Source organism: Coloeus monedula (assembly GCF_965178545.1).
Source record: "Coloeus monedula genome assembly, chromosome: 5".
Lineage (NCBI taxonomy): Eukaryota > Metazoa > Chordata > Aves > Passeriformes > Corvidae > Coloeus > Coloeus monedula.
The window spans coordinates 16,800,872-16,822,693 of NC_138785.1; the positions used below are offsets into that span (position 1 = coordinate 16,800,872).

Here is a 21,822-nt window from a genome sequence, read left to right on the forward strand (position 1 = left end):
CTTTTAAGTGTTAAAATGTAAACGAGGTTAGTACTCTCAATCCTGGCTTTTGACCTTGGCATAACATGGAATATTCATATGCCCAGATGAAAGATGGGAATTCAGACTCCTCAGGCAGGGCTCGATACCTCAGAGGACACAGCCTCTAGCAGCAAGACACTTACATCACACCAAGATAAATGCATAAGAATTTTAATTCTCTCTAAGACTTCACTCTAAGTGAGGCCACTAGAAGTGTGGGTGGGCTTTGGTGACATGTTTGATCTTCTGCTTAAAAGATGTAAAGGATCTAGTGGGTTAGGTCATCCTGTAGGGTTAGAATGGCTTCTGAGGGAACTGGGTTTTTGTTTGTTTGTGCTGCTCCATAACCTGTTTTGTGGAACCTTGATTGCCCTGTGTATTATAATACATATTGCTCTGTGGTTATAAGACTCTTATATATAATAGTAGCATGTATACTACTAAAATTTTAAAATGCCAGTTTCTGCTACGTTTTTATTTTTGGAACAACTCTTATCATTCCAAATACGTTGGTTTTTTTCTCAGCTTTGTAACAAATTCTTGGGCCTGAAGTGCAACTTCACAGTAGCACCAAGAATGTGATTTAAATTTGTAATCAATTACAGATATTATATTAATGTAAAACCAGCAGAATGCCCACAGGTAAATTTCTTACTAGTTTCAACCTTGCAAGAAGAAATATCCTATGTAGTGCTATGGATAGCTCTGAAAACACTTTATCCCTTCAAAGAGCAGCATAAAGGAACAGAAACAAACCATTGTGGAAGGCCTACAGAAAGTGTTACAGAAAACGCTGTGGAAATGCATATGTGGTCTCCCACATAAAAATGCTTTCACTTGAGATTTGGTTTGGGTTACTCTATCCCTGAAACAGGACAGTAAGAAGTAGAAAAGAGAAACATGAGAAAATTATAGGAAATTCCCAGTCCAGGGCCCCGGTGGGACCCCATGTATGCAGTTGCCTCTTTTCAAGTGAACACCAAAACGGGTGGCTGCGTCCCCAGACTCCTGCCAACTTTCTGTCTGCAGACTTTTTGGCACCCTAGCTGCAGAGGAATTGGGAAAAGTGACAGGAACATAGGACAGTAAGATATTGCGTGTGTCAAATTCAGTTCTTTTCTATACTAGGTAACATTATGCAATCTTATTCGTTACCTTATTCGTTATCTTAAACCCCATCATCATCATCATTATTTCTATGAGGACGCTGTTTCAGAAGCTCATCCCTTTTGAAGAATTGGGACCACTCTCTTTCTAGCCTGAATTTATTCACAGCAAGTTCTACTTTTGTTGTTTCACAAGTGCAGTCCTTCAACTTCGATAATTCTTCTCCCTTGTGATGTTCACCATCTGATGTGCCATCTTACATTCCTCTAATCCTGCCTCTCGTTTTGGAAAAGTGAGCCAGCCAGTGTCTTTTAGTCTCTTTTAGTACAATAGGGTTTCCATTTCCTAGCCTTCTTCTGCCTCTGTTTAGGGGCATTAATTTCTGCAAATACGAGTAGTCAGAACTATATGTGCTCTTTTCTAGGAGCCTTTGCCCCTGACTTTTTCAGCAGCCTGCAATCTTCTGAGTGCATATTGGAAATGCCTCTCCTGATTAATCACAGCCTTTGTAACTAGAACATGCTGGTGTCTCTCTTGCTAGTCAAATAGTAACTTGTTTTTCTTTTCCTTTATAATTTCACCTGGTGATTTCAGCTGGTGATTTCAGCATGCAACAGAAATTCTTGTTCCTACACTCTTAGGCATATGACCTTGTAATTTGAATTGTTTCACTTGTTATTCTAGCTCTCAAGATAATTTCTTTAGTACTCTGAAATTTCTGCATATTGATATTGCTTTCATTAATGCAATTCTGGTTTGTTTGGGGGCTTTTGTGTGTGTGTGTGTGTTGAAGCTGTTAAAGAGGATTTTTAAGTACAATGGGTCCAAAGTTCAGTCCTTGAGACTTAGGCTTAGTGGCCCCCTCAGTGCAAACCACTTCACTTTATAGCCAGTTTATAATAAAACTGCAAAATCGGGTATATAAGTGGAAGAGCACTCTCTGTAGGGCATTGAGTAGAGAAGATCCCCAAGGAGTATGAAGTAATTAGGAAAGAATATTAAAAGATGTGTGAAATCAATGCACTGATCAGGGCATTCAGTGGAGGGGGAAAACCCCTAAATAAATAATGATATTGTGATGGATTTGGTCTGAAAAAAGGGTGGAGTGTTCCTGATCAGCAGCAGTATCATAGACAGGAGAGTTGATTCTCATGTGGAAGCTTTTAATTTCAGTATCCAAGGAAATAACAGTGAGATCTCCAACAGCTGTCAGAAAGGGACTCATCAGACCCACAGAAGTCATGGTATCTCCCTGATAATCTGTGGTGAATTCCTAATACTCTGAGAAGGGAAGACAGGAGTTTCCTAGAGTGTATAGTTCAAATTTACTGGTTATTTTTGGAGAATTGCTTTTCTTACTTTTTAAGATATTTTTTATGTTAATAACCATATTATTGTATTGCACTTTTCTGTATTAGTCTTACTGTCCAAATAACTTCATTTTTACTCAAAAATGGAAATAAAATAGTTTTGATGCCCACATTAACCAAACACACTTCACTCAAAAATTACCATGGTATCAAAGTAATATCTAATACAAAGTCATATCCAAAAAAATTCAATAATTTCAGCTGCCCCCTATGCGAATGTGGCCTCTTTTAATCTAGCAAAAGGTAGGGAGAAGAAATTAAAATTTTTATTTCAGTCACTTTAAAAGAGGACATTTTCGTCTTCTGTTTAAGATTCTTCTTTTGACAGAATAGTTTAGTTTTATGTCAGACTATATAGTTCAGTTCAGATCACTGGATAAATTAAAAACTTGATTGTATGCTGCTGTTCCTGACCCTTAGTCTTTAATGTGCTTTAATAGTTTTCCACCGTCTCATTGACTCCTTCTGTAAATCAGACCTGCCTTCATGGAAGCCAGATGAGTGATATTCACTATTCCTTTTCTGGATGTTTCATTGATATTGGTGAAAACACCAGCCATGGCTTTTTGGTAGTATTCTTTCTCTATGTATATCTGTGTGTAGTATAATAATATTTCATTATTTTCTCTCCTGTTCACCAAGGATGTGGTATTCTCCTTCATTTGCATTGACAGTGCCAAATATTGAAAGAATCCCATCTGTAGTGGATCAAATTTTTTTTAAAAATGTATCCTTTTGTGAGAATTTAGTACTACTTGCAACAGTGTAATTCTGATCATGGTAAATGACTTTCACATGGCTAAAATAAACTTTTGGAACTGGAGGATGTAGGTCTGAGGGAGTTGTAGGCCAGGAATAGCCCTGTCTTTTTAAATTTTGCCACAGCTAAATTTACTGGTTGTTGGTTTGCTTCAGTGAAATAAAGCCAGTAAAGCTTCTGTGCTCCAGTACCTTTTTGAAATGCATCAGAGCCTCTTCTGCCATGTGTGTCCACACTCTGTACTGACCTGTAAGATGACAGACAGGCAGTGCCTCCTCTTCAGGATTGTCCAGAATCAGTTGCATGGTGCTTAGTTCAGTAGAAATTTGGAAACACAGTGCAAAAACTTTATATTTTGGCAGTGTCAGTTGTTCTTTTATTGACGATGTAATTAGTGGGATCATCCCATGTTTATGTTTCTTGATCTAAGGTAATATGTGTAACAGATTCCAGTATGTTTGGAACTCCAGGACTATTCTGCAGATGTACAGATTTCTCCTGTCACTCTCCATACTCACACTGTCCTCCTTTTCTCTAAAGCAGTAATTCCACTGTAACTTCAATACACTAAAAGGTGAAAACCTGCCTGCTCCCAGGGCCTCATCTTTGCATATTCTGCTGCACAGCAGTACCAACACCTGTGTGGTCACATCAGGGGAAGTAGTGAACTGATCTCCTTTTTTTTTTCCCAGTAGTTTGTGGGAATGGTGGGATGTGAGCAGGGTGAAGGGAGGCTGTATCCTTCGACCATGTGAAATTTCAGCATTTGTGTGAGACTGGCATGCCCATGAGCACACTTAATCTTGTCTACTTTCTTCTGTTACTGTAGCTGGAAAATACCTGCTGAGGGTTTAGAATTTTAGCTTGAATGTGATAAATAATCAAGCTGGTGGTGTTGTGCAGATACCACATTCTTTCGTATGAGTTTGCATGTGTCTTCCTGCCTAATTCCTTTTTAAGCATGCTTTAAGGTCACTATAGCTCTTGATGTTGTCATTTTCTGTGACTCCAAGCATCTAGAAAGTAGATAGCAAGAGCTCTTTTGGTCCAACCTGCAGAGGTGCTAATTCATATCCACTACTTTCTGGCAGTATTTGTGCTTCGTTCTGGTTTCCTGTGCTCTGCAGCAAACTAAACTTCTGCAACCATCTACAGCAACCAGCTCTGAATTTTGGGTCATCACTAGGTTAGTTAAGAAAGTTATGACTTTATTAGGTTGAATATGAGATTGGAGTGAATCTGGCTATGGCTTTCATTTCCTCAAGAGCTGCTGGTGACAGTTTCCCTTCTTGGTCTCTTTTATGCTGCCAGACTTTCTCCTTTTAACTTACCCTGCATTGTCCCTGAGACCACTGTAAGCACACTGCAGAAATGAAGGGACACCTTGAGGGTTCAATTTCTGTGTAGGGGACCATTGCTGCTTGTGTCACCCTGGAAAATGTCTTTAGGCCTTAGGGGACTGTGAAACCCTGAGGATTTCCACTGAAGTGACCAGCAGTGAAATGTTGGCATTTAAATTGCCCTTGTGTAGCTTCCCAGCTATATACCCATGGAGTTAATTAGAATGATTCACACCTTCTTACAGTTGTTTGCTTACATCTGCCAAAAAGCCTCTAACTCCACATTGTGGGCAATCCTGTTTACTGTAGGAAGGCTTTCTTCAAATGTTTAAATGTTAGAATTTGTAAATGGAAGCCAGGGCTTAAGAGTGTGGTTACAAGCAATTGATTTTTAATTCACTCAAGACAGCAGAACCTGTGGGTTATTATTTTTAAGAGAATCACAGGATGGTTGAGGTATGAAGTCTAATTCCACACCCTTCCCCAGAGCAGAGTCATCTTGTTGCTCAAGGCTATGTCCAGTCAGGTTCTGAATATCTCTAGGAATGGAGACTCTGGGCAATCTCTGAGCAACAGGTGCCAGTGTTTGACCTTGCTCACCATAAGAAAAACTGTTTTCTTATGCTTAAATGGATTTTCCTGTGTTTTAATTTGTGCCCTTACCTCCTCTCCACTGGCATCACTAAGAAGAGCCTGACTTCATCTTCTTACTTCCCCCTATCAGGTATTTTTCCAGGTTGGAAAGATCCCACCAAGTCACCTTTTTTCCAGGCTGAATAGTCCTTGCTCTCTCAGGCTCCCCTTCTGTGACAGATACTCCATTCCCTTAATCATGTTTGCTGGACTTCAGTCTTTTTTTGACAGTCTAAAAGAATATTTCAAGATCCTGGCAGCTGTTTCCGTCCCTGTGATGGAACAGCAAATTTTATTGCCAATGTAATTGCAGAGGGGGAATGCACATGCATGTGAATTGACTTATGTAGTGCTTTTTTCCCCCCTTGCTTTATCCCATTATTAGTGCTTATGATCATTTTATCTGCTTTCAGTTTTGGTCTGAGTTATGAGCTCTGCACATCCAAGACATTGGATAACCCCCTTCAGTTTCCTGGTGATGAGAGTCCCTGACCCCTATTGGCTTCCTGTCAGGGCAGAAAAGTGAGAGTGGCACTTAATTCACTACCAAGGCATGTTCCATCAGGCACTTGGTCCTGCTGTTCATTTCTGTCGTAGGATTCCTGTGAAATGTTCTTGGGAAAAGTGGAAGCAGATGCCACACAGTCATTGCCACCTGCAGGGCACAATTGTAGGTACTCCCTAAGAGGTGCAAAGTCTGCTTCTCTCAGTCCTCAAAAGCACCCTTTTAATTTTCTTTTTCTTCTGGTACCTGTCTGGGAGTAAGATTCAGCCAGATACTCTTCTTTGTGTGTGTGTGTGTACACATGGGGTGTGCATGTGTATGGTTGTGTAAAAATCAACACAGGTGCATGAATAAGTATACTGGAGCGGTGTCCCTCTGACAAATCCAGCCTGTGTGACAGCTTCATAGATGGTAGGAAAGTTTTCTTTTTGACAGAGTGGCAGATTGATTTTTAGTAACTGATTTTAGTTCCTTATCTCCAACATGCTAATTCTTCCCACAAAAAGAATGTCTTGTGGGTATGAGTGACTGGTATGAGCTCTCTGGAAGGCCAGGGACTGTCAGCCACCGAGGTGGCTCTCTGCAGTCTGATAGCAGGAGGCAGATAGCTGGCGACTTGTGGCAAGGGATTCTAGGAAGGTGAGATAGTTGAACTGCTGTAGAAGTGGGCTGTGCTTGGCATAGTTATCCAAAGCAAGACAGATTTTGCAGAATTTGTTCAACATAATTCAGTGCTAAACTGCCTGATAGTAGCTCTGGCACGTTTTCCATCTATCGCATCCTGTCTTCAGATTCCCATGACCGTCTGCCTGCGTGCAGCCTTCTCTCCCTGTGCACCCAGCTGCCTTGACAACCACTTTGCACCACAGCCATTGAGCAGAGGCTGCCACATTTCTGGTTCATTCCATGGGATCTTAACCAAGGCGGCTTCAACTCATTGCAGCATCTTCTGGGTCTGCTGCCAAGCAGGTTTGCATCTCCTGCATGTGTGGTGCAGATCTGTGGTGCAGCAATAGAGGCTGTGTCCTGAGCAGCCACACAGTTTTCATAAATAGCAGAGTCCCTTTCAGAGCTGAAAATTTCATTATTATGCAGAACAAACCATTTCAAAACAGCAAATTGGCCTCTTGCTCAAGCAGGTACGGTGTGTTCTCTGGCTGAAGCAGGACAAGTGAGATGTGCAGCACATGCATCATTGTACATGACTTAGTTTTTCTTAACTATCAGTATTTATTGGGCAGGGAATGTGATCATATCTTTCTGAGCATCCCATGAAACTCCTGGTGAATCTTTCACTACAGGCTAAATAGCAGGACTTGGCACAAATTGCTGTGGGCACATAGAGTTAGCTTCTTTTCCCTGTGAAGTCACCGCACTGATAATTTTGCCAATTGTTTACAGGACCTTCAAGATGAACGGTGTTAACTAAAACAAGCAGAAAGAGTTCAGGTCCATGTCTAATGACTGTCTTGGAAGGCATTTGACATCTATCTGAAAACTTGTGTTTCTTGTTTTACTATGGGCTGCCTTTATAACAGGGTAAATTTTATTTCCCTCTCATACAGTACAGTGTTCTCTTACAGGCAAAAATACTCACTTTTTAAATTTCATTTCTCTTTTATGTTTGCTCCTTCTAGAGCACAATCAACTTATGGTAAAGGACAGAAAAGCAAAGTAATTTCACTCGGAACAAATACCTTCTGGTTTCATTTAGAATAAACCCAAACTAGATCACAATCATTAAACCCAGCAAACCAAAAACTGTTAAGAAATATCGACAGCTTCAAATCCAGAGCAAAAATGGCCAAATTGAACAGTTTTATCCTGCATGGAAAAATAAAACTTAGCATTTGGATTTTTTTACCCTTTCAAGCAGGGCAGGTTTTGACATATTATTTTGGCAACTCTTATTATTTAACTTATCATAATAAGTTTGCTGAGTAATAGTTACTCACTAGCAAGTGATTTTTGAAAAAGTAAAATCGCTGTTGCCATAAATATTCTTAACTAGGTAAAACAAGTGGAGGTCAAATTTGAGAAGGGTTTTCTGAGCAGCTACAATCATTGGAAGTACTTAGTGAGAAATGTGGGACTTTTATTTGCTAATACTACCATGTATTATTCTGGGAAGTGAATTTGGGACAACACAGGGCTGCCCAGCAAGTTCCTGGGAGCTTTTGATGCAGGTAATAGAAGACATCTTGGGGGAGAATGACCACAAAGTTGTAGAATGTTGGGTTTGGGAAAGGAAGAAGGGAAAACAGCAAAATAACCCCTGTTGGCTTCAGGAAGGATAACTGGAACCAACTTGGAGATGCATATGGAAAGAAGCCTAACAACAGTTAATGACCTCTGGGCTTGAGTGAAGCTTCTGATGTCCTCCCACAATATACCCATAATAAGAAGGGAAACCCAGGGTAGGTACAGCTCTAATTAAGTGGTGAAGTGCAGCTGTCAAACCCCAGGGACCACGTGGGGTCTGCAAGAGGCTGTGCTTGCTCTGGTATTCATCAGCCCTTTTATTAACATTGTGGATGATGGTGGAGAAAGGATGTTTATTAAATGTCTGGGGCACACCTTGCAAGGAGGTGCCATAAGCACTTGGGAGGACAGAACAACAGAGTTCAGTCTTACCTTGAGGAATTGAAGAAACTGTGAAAACTAGCAACCAGTGCAGTGAGATCAAAGTTCTGTGCCTGGGGGAATGGTGAGTGCCATGAAGAAAGAGGAGGCATGAATGTCCAGGCAGTGCAGTTTAAGGCGGGGATCTGGATTAGGGTTGGTCAGACACTGTGTGTAGAGCTGGCACTGCAGAAAGGACAAATATCTGGCTGAGGTGCTGGGAATGTTGTCTGTAAGGCACATGTAGTAATTCTGCTCTGCAGCTGGAGCACTGAATTCAATTTTGAGCTCTGTAATCCAAGAACAATGTGGAGGAGACAGAGGTGGTCAGAGGTTTAGAACACATGAGCTGTGCATGAAGATTGAAGAATTTTACCTATTTATTTAGTCTGGAGAAGAAAAGAGGGGAGATATGATAATGGCATTCAGATATGTAGAATGACAGCTTTGAGAGGAAAATAATAAACCTTGCCCATGTTCATGTGAGCAGAATAAGAAATAACAGGCTTAAATGACAGTGGAGGAGATTGAAGCTAAACTCCAAGACTGAAGTAAAACTTTGTAGCAGTGGGGTGTTTTTGCACTGGCACAACTGTCAGAGGAGCCTCTGGAGCCTCTGTCACAGGAGGGTTTTTTAAAAAAATAAGTAAGAAAAGCATCTGTTGGGACTGATGGATAAGTTTGGTGAGTGGCTGATGTGCCTCTGGGTGAGGGAGAGACAAGCTGGCTCCTGGGGTCCCTTCCAGCTCTAATTCTGGGATATAAATTCAGTAACAAAGCCATGGTGGTGACTGAACAACCTCCTGAAAGAGATTTGATAGATGAGGCATTTGTCTTACAGATACTCAGCATGCTGTAGTTTAGAATCTGCATCTCATTCAAACCTATCTCTAGTTTCATATCTTCTTTTGTCTTTCCTAATATCAGAATCTCCTGTAAATGTAAGCATCAGCACTGAGTCAGAATGTTTCCTGAAGATGAAACTTTTCCAAATACAAGCTCAACATGAAATAGAAAGACAGGCTTTAAAATTAGTTTTCTAGCTCTGCAAAAGGAATTGGAACACATCATTTCTGACATTTCTTTTAGAGTTACCTTGGGACTCTCCAGTCCTCACCTATCTTACCTTATACAAGTTTGTCTTCTACAACATTTGTCTGCCTAAGAGTAAATTAAATGCAGAATTCATCAGCTGTTTGGACAGATGGCTAGATAGACATAAAGACTATTGTTTAAAAATAATCTAAGCAAAGCTGAGGACAAGTTTGGTGTTTTTTCTTCTACAGCATGATTTCAATCCGAGTACAAATTTGCCCTAATTTGTTGCAGGGTGTTTTAGTTGAGTTTGGGGCCATTGTGGTGCTCACTGCAGTCCGAGCAGAAGGCAGATGGGAGAATTATGCAGAAGGAGGGGATGGTTTACAGGCAGATGCCTGTGCTGGTGATAGAAGAGAGAGCAGGGAGAGATGTGAATATCTTAAAAAGAGCGAGTTAAAGGCCTCAAGGAAATGGCAGATTCAGTGCTTATCACTTGGGGAATCTGCAATAAAAGCAGCAAGAACATTTTCTTGTACAGCAGCAATCACAAGCACCTTGGGAAAGGTGGCTCTGGCCAAATGTTTGTAGTTACTTGTTCATCCAGTGTTGATTATTTTGTTTTAGTTCAGTCAGCTGAGGAACCCAACCTGCATTTGGGGCTTTATTTTGCATTCCCCCATTGAGGTTTCTGGTCACCAGCTTCTTCCAAGTACAGATTTTGCTTCACCCAAAAAGAGGCAGAAAGCTGAAAAGAAAAATATAATCCAAAGGCAAATTTGTCTTTATTTGTGTCTGAATGCTTGATGGGTACTACTAGTGTTAGCCTCTGCAAAGCACCCTAGGTGTGTTTACTACCTTCTCTTAAGGAAAGAAAAACCCCTGTTCCATGTGGACTTGCAAGCAGAAGTTGTCACACTGACAAAAACCAAAGAAAAAAAGGAACATTTGTGTGCCCCATAATGGTCCTAATGTGCACAAATGTTTGAGTGATTTTTTCAAAGGGTTTCTTGGAAGTGTGTCTTAAGCAGAATTGTATGAAAGAAATTAAAAGGTAGAAACCTATTGGCACTATGGAAATGAATTAATTTTGGTTTAAAAATAGCAATAGGAGCAAATTATACTTTCACTAGTTCATATGAACTCAGTGTTGTAGCACCCAAAATAAATGTTACAAGCAGTGTAAATATAGATGAGGTAGATGTGAGGGCCACCTGCTTGGGAGTGAGTTAGAAGAAACTTACGTGAGTTTATTGTGGCACATTTTACTGTTGTCATGAGGATATTTTCAGGAGGAAATGAAGTGAAATATATTATGCAAAGATAAGAGAGAGCACATTACCAGGTTTTTCTCTGACAATAGATGCAGACTTTAGCTGTTATTTCTAAACAAGAAAAAAAAAAAAGTAGCAATGGTGATAGAGCCCTTTGCTATTGAAAGGATCAGCTGTTCTTGGCCAACAGTGATATGGTGAAGCTTTTAAAAACACTTTTGGGATGTGTTGGTGCTTCCTTTGCCTTTCTTGAAATGTCTCAGCACTCTTAGTGAAAGAAAAAGTATGTCATTTCCCCTCTGGGCCATATTGCATTACTTCATCTGCAGCCATGAAATCCAGCTGATCTTCCCTGTGGTAACTGATGCCTGTGCAATGAGATAAAGGGACTCTTCCACAACTGCTGCTTCTTGGCCACCAAATTCACAGCTTGGGGAGGGCCTGATTTTGCATCTGTTATTGAATTTTACATTGTTCTCTTCTTTCTTGTTGTGTAAGGGATGCAGTTACCCCAAGACAGTCCTGTTTATGCTTTATGCTAAAGCAAGACAGTGGTAATACAAGCTGGGGGAAATAGAGGCTGTTGTCCAGCACTATCCTCAAATTGAGGTCATAATGTACATGTTGTAAAAGTAGTTTTCAAGAAATGACTGCAACATTATTGCAGCTTTAGAGTACCTTAAAAATCTGCGACTTCAGCCACCTTGCACAGAATTTACTGGATTTTTTTCTCTCTTCTTGGTTGTTTCTTAAGTTTTGATCTTAATGCAGAGAATAAATGTAAATCCCAGAGCTTTATAATGCAGCTGAAGGTTATCACAAAGTGAAAATAGATGTGAGTTTTGATGCAAAGGTGGAAGTGGCTTTGTGTTTTAAAGTCAGTGTTGTCCCAACCTTGTCTTTGCCCTGACTTTCTCACCCTGCTTCTGATTTGTCCATTTTTGAGCAATGGGCATGGTCTTAGCAGTGAAGGGGGCTTCACTTTTTTTTTCCATGTTCTTCTATGGAGTCAGCTTTAAAGTTCATCTTTTACCTATTTTTTAATCTTTCCCAAACCCTGACATCTTTATTGTTTCTCAGTGACCTTTTCAAGTGCTGCTGTCGATTGTTGTGCACTTGGAATACTTTTGTGCACAATATTAATGTTTCTTTTGGTGGGCTGTGCAAGCACTTTATTGAAGTATTCCCAACTTTGATTGTTGTTGTTTTCAGAAAGAGCAGTTTAAGTACTGTGCTACTGATACATAAAACCACTTGGGTTCTACCCTTTTCCATATTTTAAAGGAATTTTAAAGGATTTTAAATTATCATAACATTACTGCTTTTTACCACACTCCATAGTAACGTTAAACATTTGCAAAGCCTTTGAGGGGAAAAAAATAAGAGCATTAATTGGTGAAGTTTTTTATTTGGAAAGGAGACTTTTCCTGCTTCCTCTGTGCATTTGTTCTGTCATTCAGATTGATTATGTGCAGATTTTTGGGGCTTATGAAACAAAAAGGACATGACCCCCTCACAAGTGGAACTAGAATTTTCTATCTTCTTTGGATTTTTGTGGGGAATATGGGAAAATTCTATGCCTAGAAAGCAATTGCTTATCTCAGTTAATAGTGGATGAGTCTGCTCACAGTAAAAGATACATCCTGAATCAAGACCAGACAGGATCCTGTGATGCAGGGGGTGACAAATGAAGATTGCAGGACCAGTCAGGATTGCTGATATCTTATCGAAGTGGAGAGACATACCTTCCTCAGGAGCTACAGTACCTGGAAGGATCCCACTGTTTATTTTAACTGACTTACTAGAAATAAGATTTCTGGTCCTACAAATAAAACCTTTGTGGAAGCAAGTTGGAAAGGGAGTAAGAGATATAGTGTCTGGAGCACTGCAATTTTGTATAGTCAATATATTTTTGAGCTTGGGAACCTTTCACAGGCTTTTGGCAAACAAGCTTGCAACAGAGCCTTAATTACATATTTCATAAAAGGAGTTCTCAATTTTTAAATACAGTGTGCCTGCCAGAGGTGATAGATGAACATGTTAAGGGGAAGACTCCAAAGCAATAAAATGCATCTTTGATGATGGAAACACTGCAGAAAGTAGTAAGACAGTATAATAAGATAGATGCAGACAGAAGAATGAAAGAAAATTTCTTTGAGCAAATAAATGTTTTTAAAGCAATGTTTGCATGACTACCTGACCTTAATACCTTGTTTCTGAATAAATAATTTCTTGAAGTTTTTGTTATTTAGACATAACCAAACAGAAATAACCTTACAAATGGAGCAAGCTTTTGTGACGTTTCTGTAGGGCTGCATGCAGTGCATTTACCTCTTGGGTGAAGGTGGGGTACTTGACAGATCTCAAAGGAAAAAGCTGCAATTCACCTCAGGCTGGGAGCAGCCAAAAGTTACCTGATGACTGTTTAATGTCCCAAGTCTTACACAGCAAAGTGAGATGCCTTGCTGTTGGACATCTGCACAGGAGTGTTCATCCTCTTGCCATGAGCTCACAGAACCCTGGTTACCTCGTCCAGCACTGTTTCTTAGTCAGTTTATTAATTTTCTGGTTTGGTGGAATTTTTTAGATGCACTCTTCCATAGGAGCTTCCTTCTGCATCTTGTCTTTTTTACATCAGGTTTTATCCCCTGGAGTGGGAGGAGGGAGGTGCCACATGGTTTCTTTCCTTTTCTTCTGTATCATCTATCTTTTCCCATGTCACCTCCTGTCCAGAGTTTGGTTGGCTGTCCCTCTTAGCTCTCAGCCTCACCCTGGGTGGCTCTTCTGTCTCCAGACCTTCTGGACCTCTGACATGTTTCCTTCATGGCATTCAGCTTGCAAGCAGCATTTATTGAAAATAATGTAACCACCACTCTCTATTTTCACAGGATTTTTGTTCATTTTATTTTCAAAATTACTTACCTGGTTTCTCCTTGACCATTTTTTGTGGTGTCAAACTGTCTGAATAACCCAAAATATAACTAACTATGGCACACACTTCCAGAAGAATGGAGAGAAAATGAATTTTGACCTTCTTTGTTAAGACTTATCAGCACCTCTCACTTCCATCTCATTAAGGAATACTTATTGCAAAGAACAATCTGTTTAATTTATATCCATGGGATTCCATCTGACCATGAGGATCTGCCCTTGTGGATTTGTTTGCTTCCGAGGTCTATGGAGCTGCAAAGATAAAAAAGAGAAGCAGCTGCTGATATGAGTTACAGGATGTGAGAGCAGACAGTAAACCAGCAAAGGTTATAAACATGAATTTATCTTCTTTGAATGACACTTCAGCACACTTTTTTTGTTTTCTTAGGTTTGTTTTTTTCACTTAAATAGTGGTTTCATTCTTTCCATTGTTTGTATAAAGATCTAAAGTTGGGCATGGCACTGGACAGCATATTAAAACATAATGTAGCATAAAACACTGTGAAGCAGTAATTGACAAATACATCAAAGTAAAAGAAAATAAGTAATCAAAGTATCAGAGTCCAAAGCCAGTCCCTGGGAAGTTCCTGTGCCCAACAGCCACCAGCAGTCACAAGGCTGATTGGGTGACTCTAGACAGTCACTTAGGTATTCAGGTCACGCCTCATCCTCTTCTTCAGTTACAGCTTCCACCAGATACGGTGTCCTCTCTCCAAGCATATCCTGACAAAAGGCAGGGTAAAGACTTTTCAGAAGGTTAATACACTCTCTGTATTGATATCACCAGTTGGAGAGGAAAAGATTAATCCCTAAATGTGAAAACTGAAAATACATACTTGTGCAGAACTATGCCCAGCACCTCAGGAAAGGGCTGAATGGTGACTCTTCCAAGCTGCAGTGCTTTGTTTGCCAGAAATGAAATCTGGTTGGAGGGAGAAGAGGAGGCACAGAACAATGTTTCTGCAGTTGCCCTCACCTCAGAGAAAATACAGATGGTGGCAGTTCCTAACCCCTTCTTAGATGATCAGCTTTACACAGCTACTCATTATGAAGTTGACTTGTGGCTAGAAGGGGAGTGATACCAGGTTATGCAGGAGGGCAGGAAAGGTGTCCATAAAGATGTACAGGTGTCCAGAAAGATGTATTTCACTATATTTAATTGTTTTACCTTTACATAAGATTCTTAGCACTTAAGAGTTCTATGCAAAATTATTTCAAAATATTTTTATCACTAGCCTGTAATATCCTGAGTCTTAATCCTTCTGTTTCTTTTTAATGTTGTACTGGAGAACTTGGAGGCCCTTCATTTTATTGAGCGTATTTTGTTTTAAGCTCCAAAACCCACACAGAAATGCAGTCTGTTGCTTAATAATTTCAATTTTGTCATTATGATTTCCTAACATAGGAGTTTGGGAATTTGCTATGGATTATTCATTTAAAGTAGAAATCTTGTATCAAGTCCTTCATTTTTTTTTTTTCTCTTTTTTTTTTCCTCTTCGTTTTAGTATAGGGGGTGTCATGGTGAAAGATGGATTTCTGTGAGACACTCTTCACAACAGTGATTTATTATTTAACATTTACTTGGTCTCAGTCCATCTTCTTCCTGGCCAGCGTGTAAGGTGTTCTTAAAGGCTGACAATTCTGACTGCCTTGGATCAGAGCTTAGGGATGCACAGAGAATGCTGTACGCAGCCCAGTGTTCTGGCCTTGGAGTCGCTGGGCCTGTACTCACTTCCCAGAAAACACCATTCTTTGGCATTAATTAGAGCCAGAGCCCAAGGATTGAGTGTGGAAGTTGATTCACGTGACTTTTCAGGTCACTGGTGAGGTCAGGTGCTGAGCATGTTCTGGGAAGATTTCTGGACCCCTGTATGGACACAGAGCTCCAGTTTTCAGGATGCAGTCAAAACTTGCCCAGAGGGTGAGATGGGTGGAAGTAGGTGGTTTTCCTTGGAGCTGAGAAATCTTTCACAAAGTGTTGAGGCTTCTGTTGCAAGAGACCAGTTCTGGTTTGCCATGAGCAAGCTAAGAAGCTGCTGAACAGAAAAAGCACTTTGCTGCAGAGAGAAGATTCAGTCAAAAGAGAAGAAAGAAGCACTGTAGTTAGGAGTCCAGAAAGACACCCTTAAAGTAAAGAGAAATACTTCCAAAACACCTCAGCATTCTCCTTTGCATCAGTGGAAAATATGCAGCTCCTTTGCAAGGGACTGGCTGTCACCAGCTTGAGATAATCAGAAAGCTGCTGTTTTTCCAGCTTCCCATGAGCTTCCCAGGACAGTCCTTCATAGGGAAGATGATACTATATTTCTTTTTCTTCAGAGATAAAAGAGGGCTGGTGACTAATGCTGAAGTGAATTGTTAAGAGACTTATTTACTTAATTGAGCCTGCTTGTTTGGTATGTGTCCCAATTAATTCATTTTTGTTGTGACCATACTGAAGCAACCTACACCCTTGTGACCTTCTCTTATAATTATTACTATTATCCTCATTTGAAGCACTGTTTTGATTATGTACTCAAAAAGCTCTGCTGAAACATCTGTAGCACTACCACAGAGTCAGATTTTTCTATTGTTTGGAACTCAAGGATAGCAATAAAAAGAATCCTTCTTTATTGAAGTTCTTGGAGGTTATGGGTCACTTACAGCCCTTAGGGGATGGGGGGGAGGGGGTTGTCTTCCTTTTTAATTTCACAAAATGACTATTTTGAATAGGCAGACCTTGTTTTCTAATTAGAAATTCTTTTAAGAAAAATGTGTTGTTGGATGGTAGCACTCAGAGGTGGCTCAGAATTCCTCTGGTGTGAATATTGTACATATTACAGGGTCACAGGAGAACATACAGTGGAGAGGGGACTGGCAAGTATGGCCAGCCCTAAATTTGCTGAGATTTCTGTGTGGATTCTCTGCCTCAAATGAGGCATTGTTTTTATTATTGCTTAAATTAAATACAGTATTTGACAGCTCTTTGCCTAAACCACAGCGGAGTTGTCTGAAAAGTTCTCTCTGAAGGAGAGACTCTCTCAGCCATGGCAGTCACATCTGCAGTGGTAGGTGACTGTCAGTGAGGGGCTGCCAGTACAAGACGGGGGGTGTTTATTCCTCAGTGCTTCATGGGATGAGGATTTTGCTGTTTGTGCCAAACTCCACAATGTTAACTTACACTCACTACGTTTTTGAACTCCTGTCCCCAGCTCCTCCCCTCCCGTTTACCTGGAAATCCCAGCCAAGTGGTTTTCCTCCATCAGGGCATGTTCACATGCACTGGTGGAGCTTGTTCTGGGCAGCAATCCCAGAGGCGGTGGTGGTTTGGGAAAGGGTGCTCTGCCTGTGGCATCTTTCATTCCAGTGGAACTAGAAGAATTACAGCAAGCCCCCTCACTGCTGGCTGCTGTGTTTAGAGACCTGCAGAGTACCCTGGTAGTTCTGTGCACCTCTTACAAAAGCAGTCCCTTCTCCTCAGGGAACAGGACCCTTGCACAGAGTATTTTTTTACTCAAGACTTGCTGATGCTCTTTCTCTTGCTGATTTAAGTAGTACACTGCTCTCCCCAAAGTACCTGCTTTTTGCTCCATTCTGTCCAAATCGAAACCGGCCATGCTTTCAACTTCTTGAAGCATTGTGTACGTTTTTTCCTCTTCCTTATTCCTAGTCCCTTTCTCTCAACTTCCTTACAAAGTACCTTCAATATCTGTGCTCTATGCTCCGTGGGATTTCTTTTTTTTCTGTATTTCTGTATTCTCTGCTCCTGAAACAATTCAAACCACTTATTAAAAGATAATAGTTTACTTTGGGTCACATTTTTTCGATGGATGGCCCTCTAAGCTGCTGGGGATTTTGATGCCAGAGGACAGTAGTGCTGGGTAGAGCTTACCTTGGATGCCAGCCACATTCTGGGGTGCTGTGTCCTTTTGTTTTAATGTTTCTCTGAGCAGTCTTCTGGTGTTCAGAGTCAGACTACTCATGTGTGTGTAGATTTGCACTTTAGAATATGGCTTTAGTGATGGACCTGGCAGTGTTAGGTTAATGGGTGCGCTGGATCTTAGAGGTCTTTTCCAACCTAAATGATTCTATGTAACAAAAATTCCTGCCTCAGTAGAAAAGAAACTATCTGGAAATCTTTCTTCAGCCCTGAATAATAATCCAGTGTTAGACAGACCACCATCTCAGACCAGGCTTCTTCATGCACCAGACAGAGGTGGGTGATTGAAAAAGCCAAAGAAGTGGTTGTTCCACAAAACCATAATTGGAGATTAATGCTTGCCCTGACTTTCTCTCTGTATATGACCTGGTTTAACCCTTTGGCTATGCCTATGTCCAGAACACTTTGGTTCAGTGTTCTGCTTTAGAGTGTGTATGAGAGATGCTGTATGAAAGATTCATTTCCTTCCAGCATTGGGAGTTTCCTTTTTAAATGGACTCATGTGCCAGATCGCACAGCGTGCACCCAAAGTGCTGCATTTTATATGACGCCTACAGGGCTCTACTGAATGAAATCTGCAAGTCTTCAGAGTTCTTAAGATGACTTTGTGTTTTTTGGCATAGAAACAGAAAAGCTGGGGCTGGAGGTGGGAAATGGATTGCCACCTTGGAAATTTAACGACCAGCTGTTTCCCTGTGATGTGTGTGGAAAAGTGTTTGGTCGCCAGCAGACTCTGTCCCGGCATCTCTCGCTGCACACAGGTAAGGCAGGGCTTGCTGGGTGGTTGTTACAGCACTCAGGAATTCCGTGGGGTTTGTTTTAGGGAGGAACAAGATGGTAAGGAGAGGAATGTGTGAGCCATCCCTGGCTCACCTGGAGCAGAGCCAAGCGCAGGAACAGGACACAATGTCAGAGCAGCATCAGGGAGGTAACGTTTTATTTCTTCGCAGCCTATGTGAAATTTCTCCTTACAAATTCAAGTTTGTCCGGGTTCCAGCACACCAGACTGCAGACACCAACTGGTAACCAAGCTTGATAATGGAGTTCTGAAGAGAAGGCACAGCCTTTTTTTTGGATGGATTTAGGGGTTTTTTGGACAAAAACATCGTTCACCTGATGAACTTTTTAAATGTCACTGAACAACAGAAGATTTGGCCTTGGTGTTTCAGATTTGCGAAACTGAAAGGATTGAATAACTCATTCATCTTTGCTCTCATCATACAGTGCTGAGAGGAACAGGAGTTGTTCAACAACATATCAACTTTCTTAAAGCATATCAGCTTCAAATCATCTGAGACAAACAGAGTTTTTATATGGAAGATGCACTCTGTCAGCCTGCTGAGGTGCACTGCACAAAATAACACTTGGAAGCAGGAATTTCCCATGTAGTGCTGAGAAATCCTGTTGGTATAATGCCACTGTATGTTGAGCCGTCCAGCAGAGCCATCCTGAAAAGGCTCAGGATGCTCCATGGTCTAGTGGGGTTTCCTTAGTCCTAAGCTGCTTTATGGAATGCCTTTCCCCTCATGCTTGTAGCATTATATTTCAATTTTAGAGCAGCAGGTCCTCAAAGAAAAGGTTGTAAAAGCTGATGTAATGTTTGGTTATTTTAATCAACCCTTCCCAAAATGAAGCCTGGCATGCACACAAAACTGTGCTGCCAGGATCTAAAAATGTTTAATTTAAAATAAAAAGGAGGAATATTAAAAATTGTAAAGCATCAGAAACTCACAAGGAATTAGTTTATTTCTTTCAACTGCTCTTTGAATGAGCTTTTTCATTAATTTATTTTTGGAACTGGACTAACGACATACAATGTTCCACTTCCTTCTACACTCATATTTTAATATAAAATCATCAACTACCAGCTCTCTGCAAGTGGTCATATGGGCAACCTCAACAAGCCCAAAAATCAAATAGAAGATGCTGGGTAAAGGAGGTAGTTGTAGACTATTGACCTGTTTCTCCACTGGCTTTGCTGCAGCTCCCAGAACAGCAGTTGTCCCAGTTTTCCAGTTTATAAAGTCTTCATATTATCTGACTATAAGTGGTAGAGCAAATTAAAAAAGCCTGCCCTAAACTATCTTCAAATAGTTTGGGTTTTTATTTTTATTTGGGTTTTTTTTTTAGTAATTGCTGTGAACTCCTATAAACTTCTAAAATGTCGAGCTTCCCAAGTACCTCATCCTGAAAGCCGCTTGGAGAAACCCAAAGGAATGCACGCTTGGTTACTGGCAGCTTTCAAAGAAGCTGGCTTCAGACTGAGGTACACACTCACATCTCTCTGCTCCTTTTTTCAGAAGAGAGAAAATACAAATGCCACTTGTGCCCCTATGCTGCTAAGTGCCGTGCTAACCTGAACCAGCACCTGACTGTGCACTCTGTGAAGCTGGTGAGCACCGACACCGAGGACATCGTCAGCGCCGTCACGGCCGAGGGCAGCGATGGAAAGAAGCACCCTTATTACTACAGGTGAGCACTCAGACGAGGGCTGTGCACTACATACTGTCTCGTGTGCCTGCTGAGGACATGTGACAGGGCCACGCTTCTGGTGCTGCAGGGTTGGAGCCTTGATTGAAGTATTTGTCTTGCCCATATCTGGCTTAGGCTGAGCAGTGAACCCCGGCTGGCTGCCGTGTGCTGTTTGACTTGGCTGGCCATTGGGAAGGACTCAGGGGTTTGCTGTGGGGTTGGTTTTTTTAAATGGCTTTGTGAGGCAGCTGTGCCTCTCTAACTTTTTAAGCAGTGTTCCTTTAAGTTTTGTGTTTGGAAACATCCCGTCATGTACACGGATTCATAGCAAATGTAAAGCCCTGTTCTTCCAGTTGCCTCCAATAGTTCCCATGTCTTCAACCAAATCCATGAAATCAAATAGCCCAAAACTGTATCAAGACTTGTTAAATCAGTCCACACATTTCCTCTGTTTGCTAGAGGTTTATACATTCTGTGAACAACATGATCAAAGAAAGAAAACCTTAATGAGAACTTGCCTGAAAAATTGAAAGGAACTGCCCAGATAAAATGGATATTCAGACATTCTTCTTGTTGTATGCACTGTTGTGCGCTCTGCAAACTGTGATGTGCACTCTAGTGGCCAAGCAGATTACCAAATCACTCTCACTTTTAGTCAAAGTGCCAAGAGCAGATTTAATTACAAAATCATAGAAGTAAGAAATAAATGAGACCTGCTGGATTAGATTATCTAGTCCTTCGCCTTGGGAAAGCAAAATAGTGCCCTGGAGTATATGCCTTTTCCAATCTTTCTGGCTTGTTTTAAGTGTTAATGGCCTAATCAAAGCAAGAGGAGGACGCTGCAAAGAAAGTTAAATTAAAGGGTCCTTTCCACTGCCTCTCAGTATCACTCTGTTTATGTGCTGGCTGCGAAATCTGTATCCCTGCTAATTATTCGCATAGCTGAAGACTGCTGTTTTCCAGTCAAGCATAAGAAATGTTTGAACCCATTTTTACTTGCTTACACTGGAACTGCCAGGCAGTTTTGCACAAGATCCCAGTTTGGCATGGGAACCATTCCAGGGCTCAAAAATCATTCCTGGAGTGTGCAGCAAGCTCTCTGTGTGTCAGTGTATCAGCTGTACTAAACATCTTGGCAAAGCTGCAGTGCCTCTTATTGCCCAAAGGAATCGGTTAGGTGATGCACAGCATCTGGAATCTGTAGTTTTTAATTAACTTTATGATTATTTAGCATCATTATAGCACGTACAGGATTGTTGCATTGTGCCTGCCCTTAATCACATTGGCATGGCTATCAGTTCAAAGGCAGTTCAGCAGACAAAAGAATTTTGCAGTGAACATTGAGCAGCGAGGAAGAGCGGAAAACTGTGTCATGAGTTTCCTCTTGCAAATTTGGGGAAAGGCAATAGGCTTCTGTTTGTGGTTTCTTTTTTAATGTTTCTGACTCTTGAATTCTCTTCTGCCTGCAGCTGCCATGTGTGTGGGTTTGAGACGGAGATGAATGTCCAGTTTGTCAGTCATATGTCCCTCCACGTGGATAAGGAGCAGTGGATGTTCTCCATTTGCTGCACGGCGTGCGATTTTGTCACTATGGAAGAGGCAGATATGAAGGCTCATGTCAACAACAAGCACACAGGTGATGATCCCTCTCTCCTAGCTGCAGTGATCTCTCTCTTCCTTGCTTTTTAGGTGCAACCTTCACACTTCCCATTAGCACTCTACTTTCACTGAAATGCTTGCTAATTAAGGCCTGATCTCTCAAAGTTGAAGTGAATTGGACTCCAGCCAGGGAAATAATCTGGTAGTGCAGATCAATTTTCAAGCTGAGTGAAA

The 21,822-nt window shown here is 41.0% G+C and overlaps 1 protein-coding gene across 3 annotated transcripts in view; it reads left to right on the plus strand.

Moving 5' to 3' along the window:
- The window catches only part of ZNF827 (zinc finger protein 827), a 100,296-nt gene that overhangs the window by 68,509 nt on the left and 9,965 nt on the right, over positions 1–21,822 (plus strand). For all 3 annotated transcript variants that reach the window (XR_014226389.1, XM_082281286.1, XM_082281287.1), the window contains exons 9-11: positions 18,141–18,278; positions 19,818–19,989; positions 21,459–21,625. Coding sequence is in view for 2 of the 3 variants with exons in the window: in XM_082281286.1 (XP_082137412.1) it covers positions 18,141–18,278; positions 19,818–19,989; positions 21,459–21,625 (477 nt within the window). In the remaining variant the exon portion in view is untranslated. The remainder of the gene's footprint in view (positions 1–18,140; positions 18,279–19,817; positions 19,990–21,458; positions 21,626–21,822) is intronic.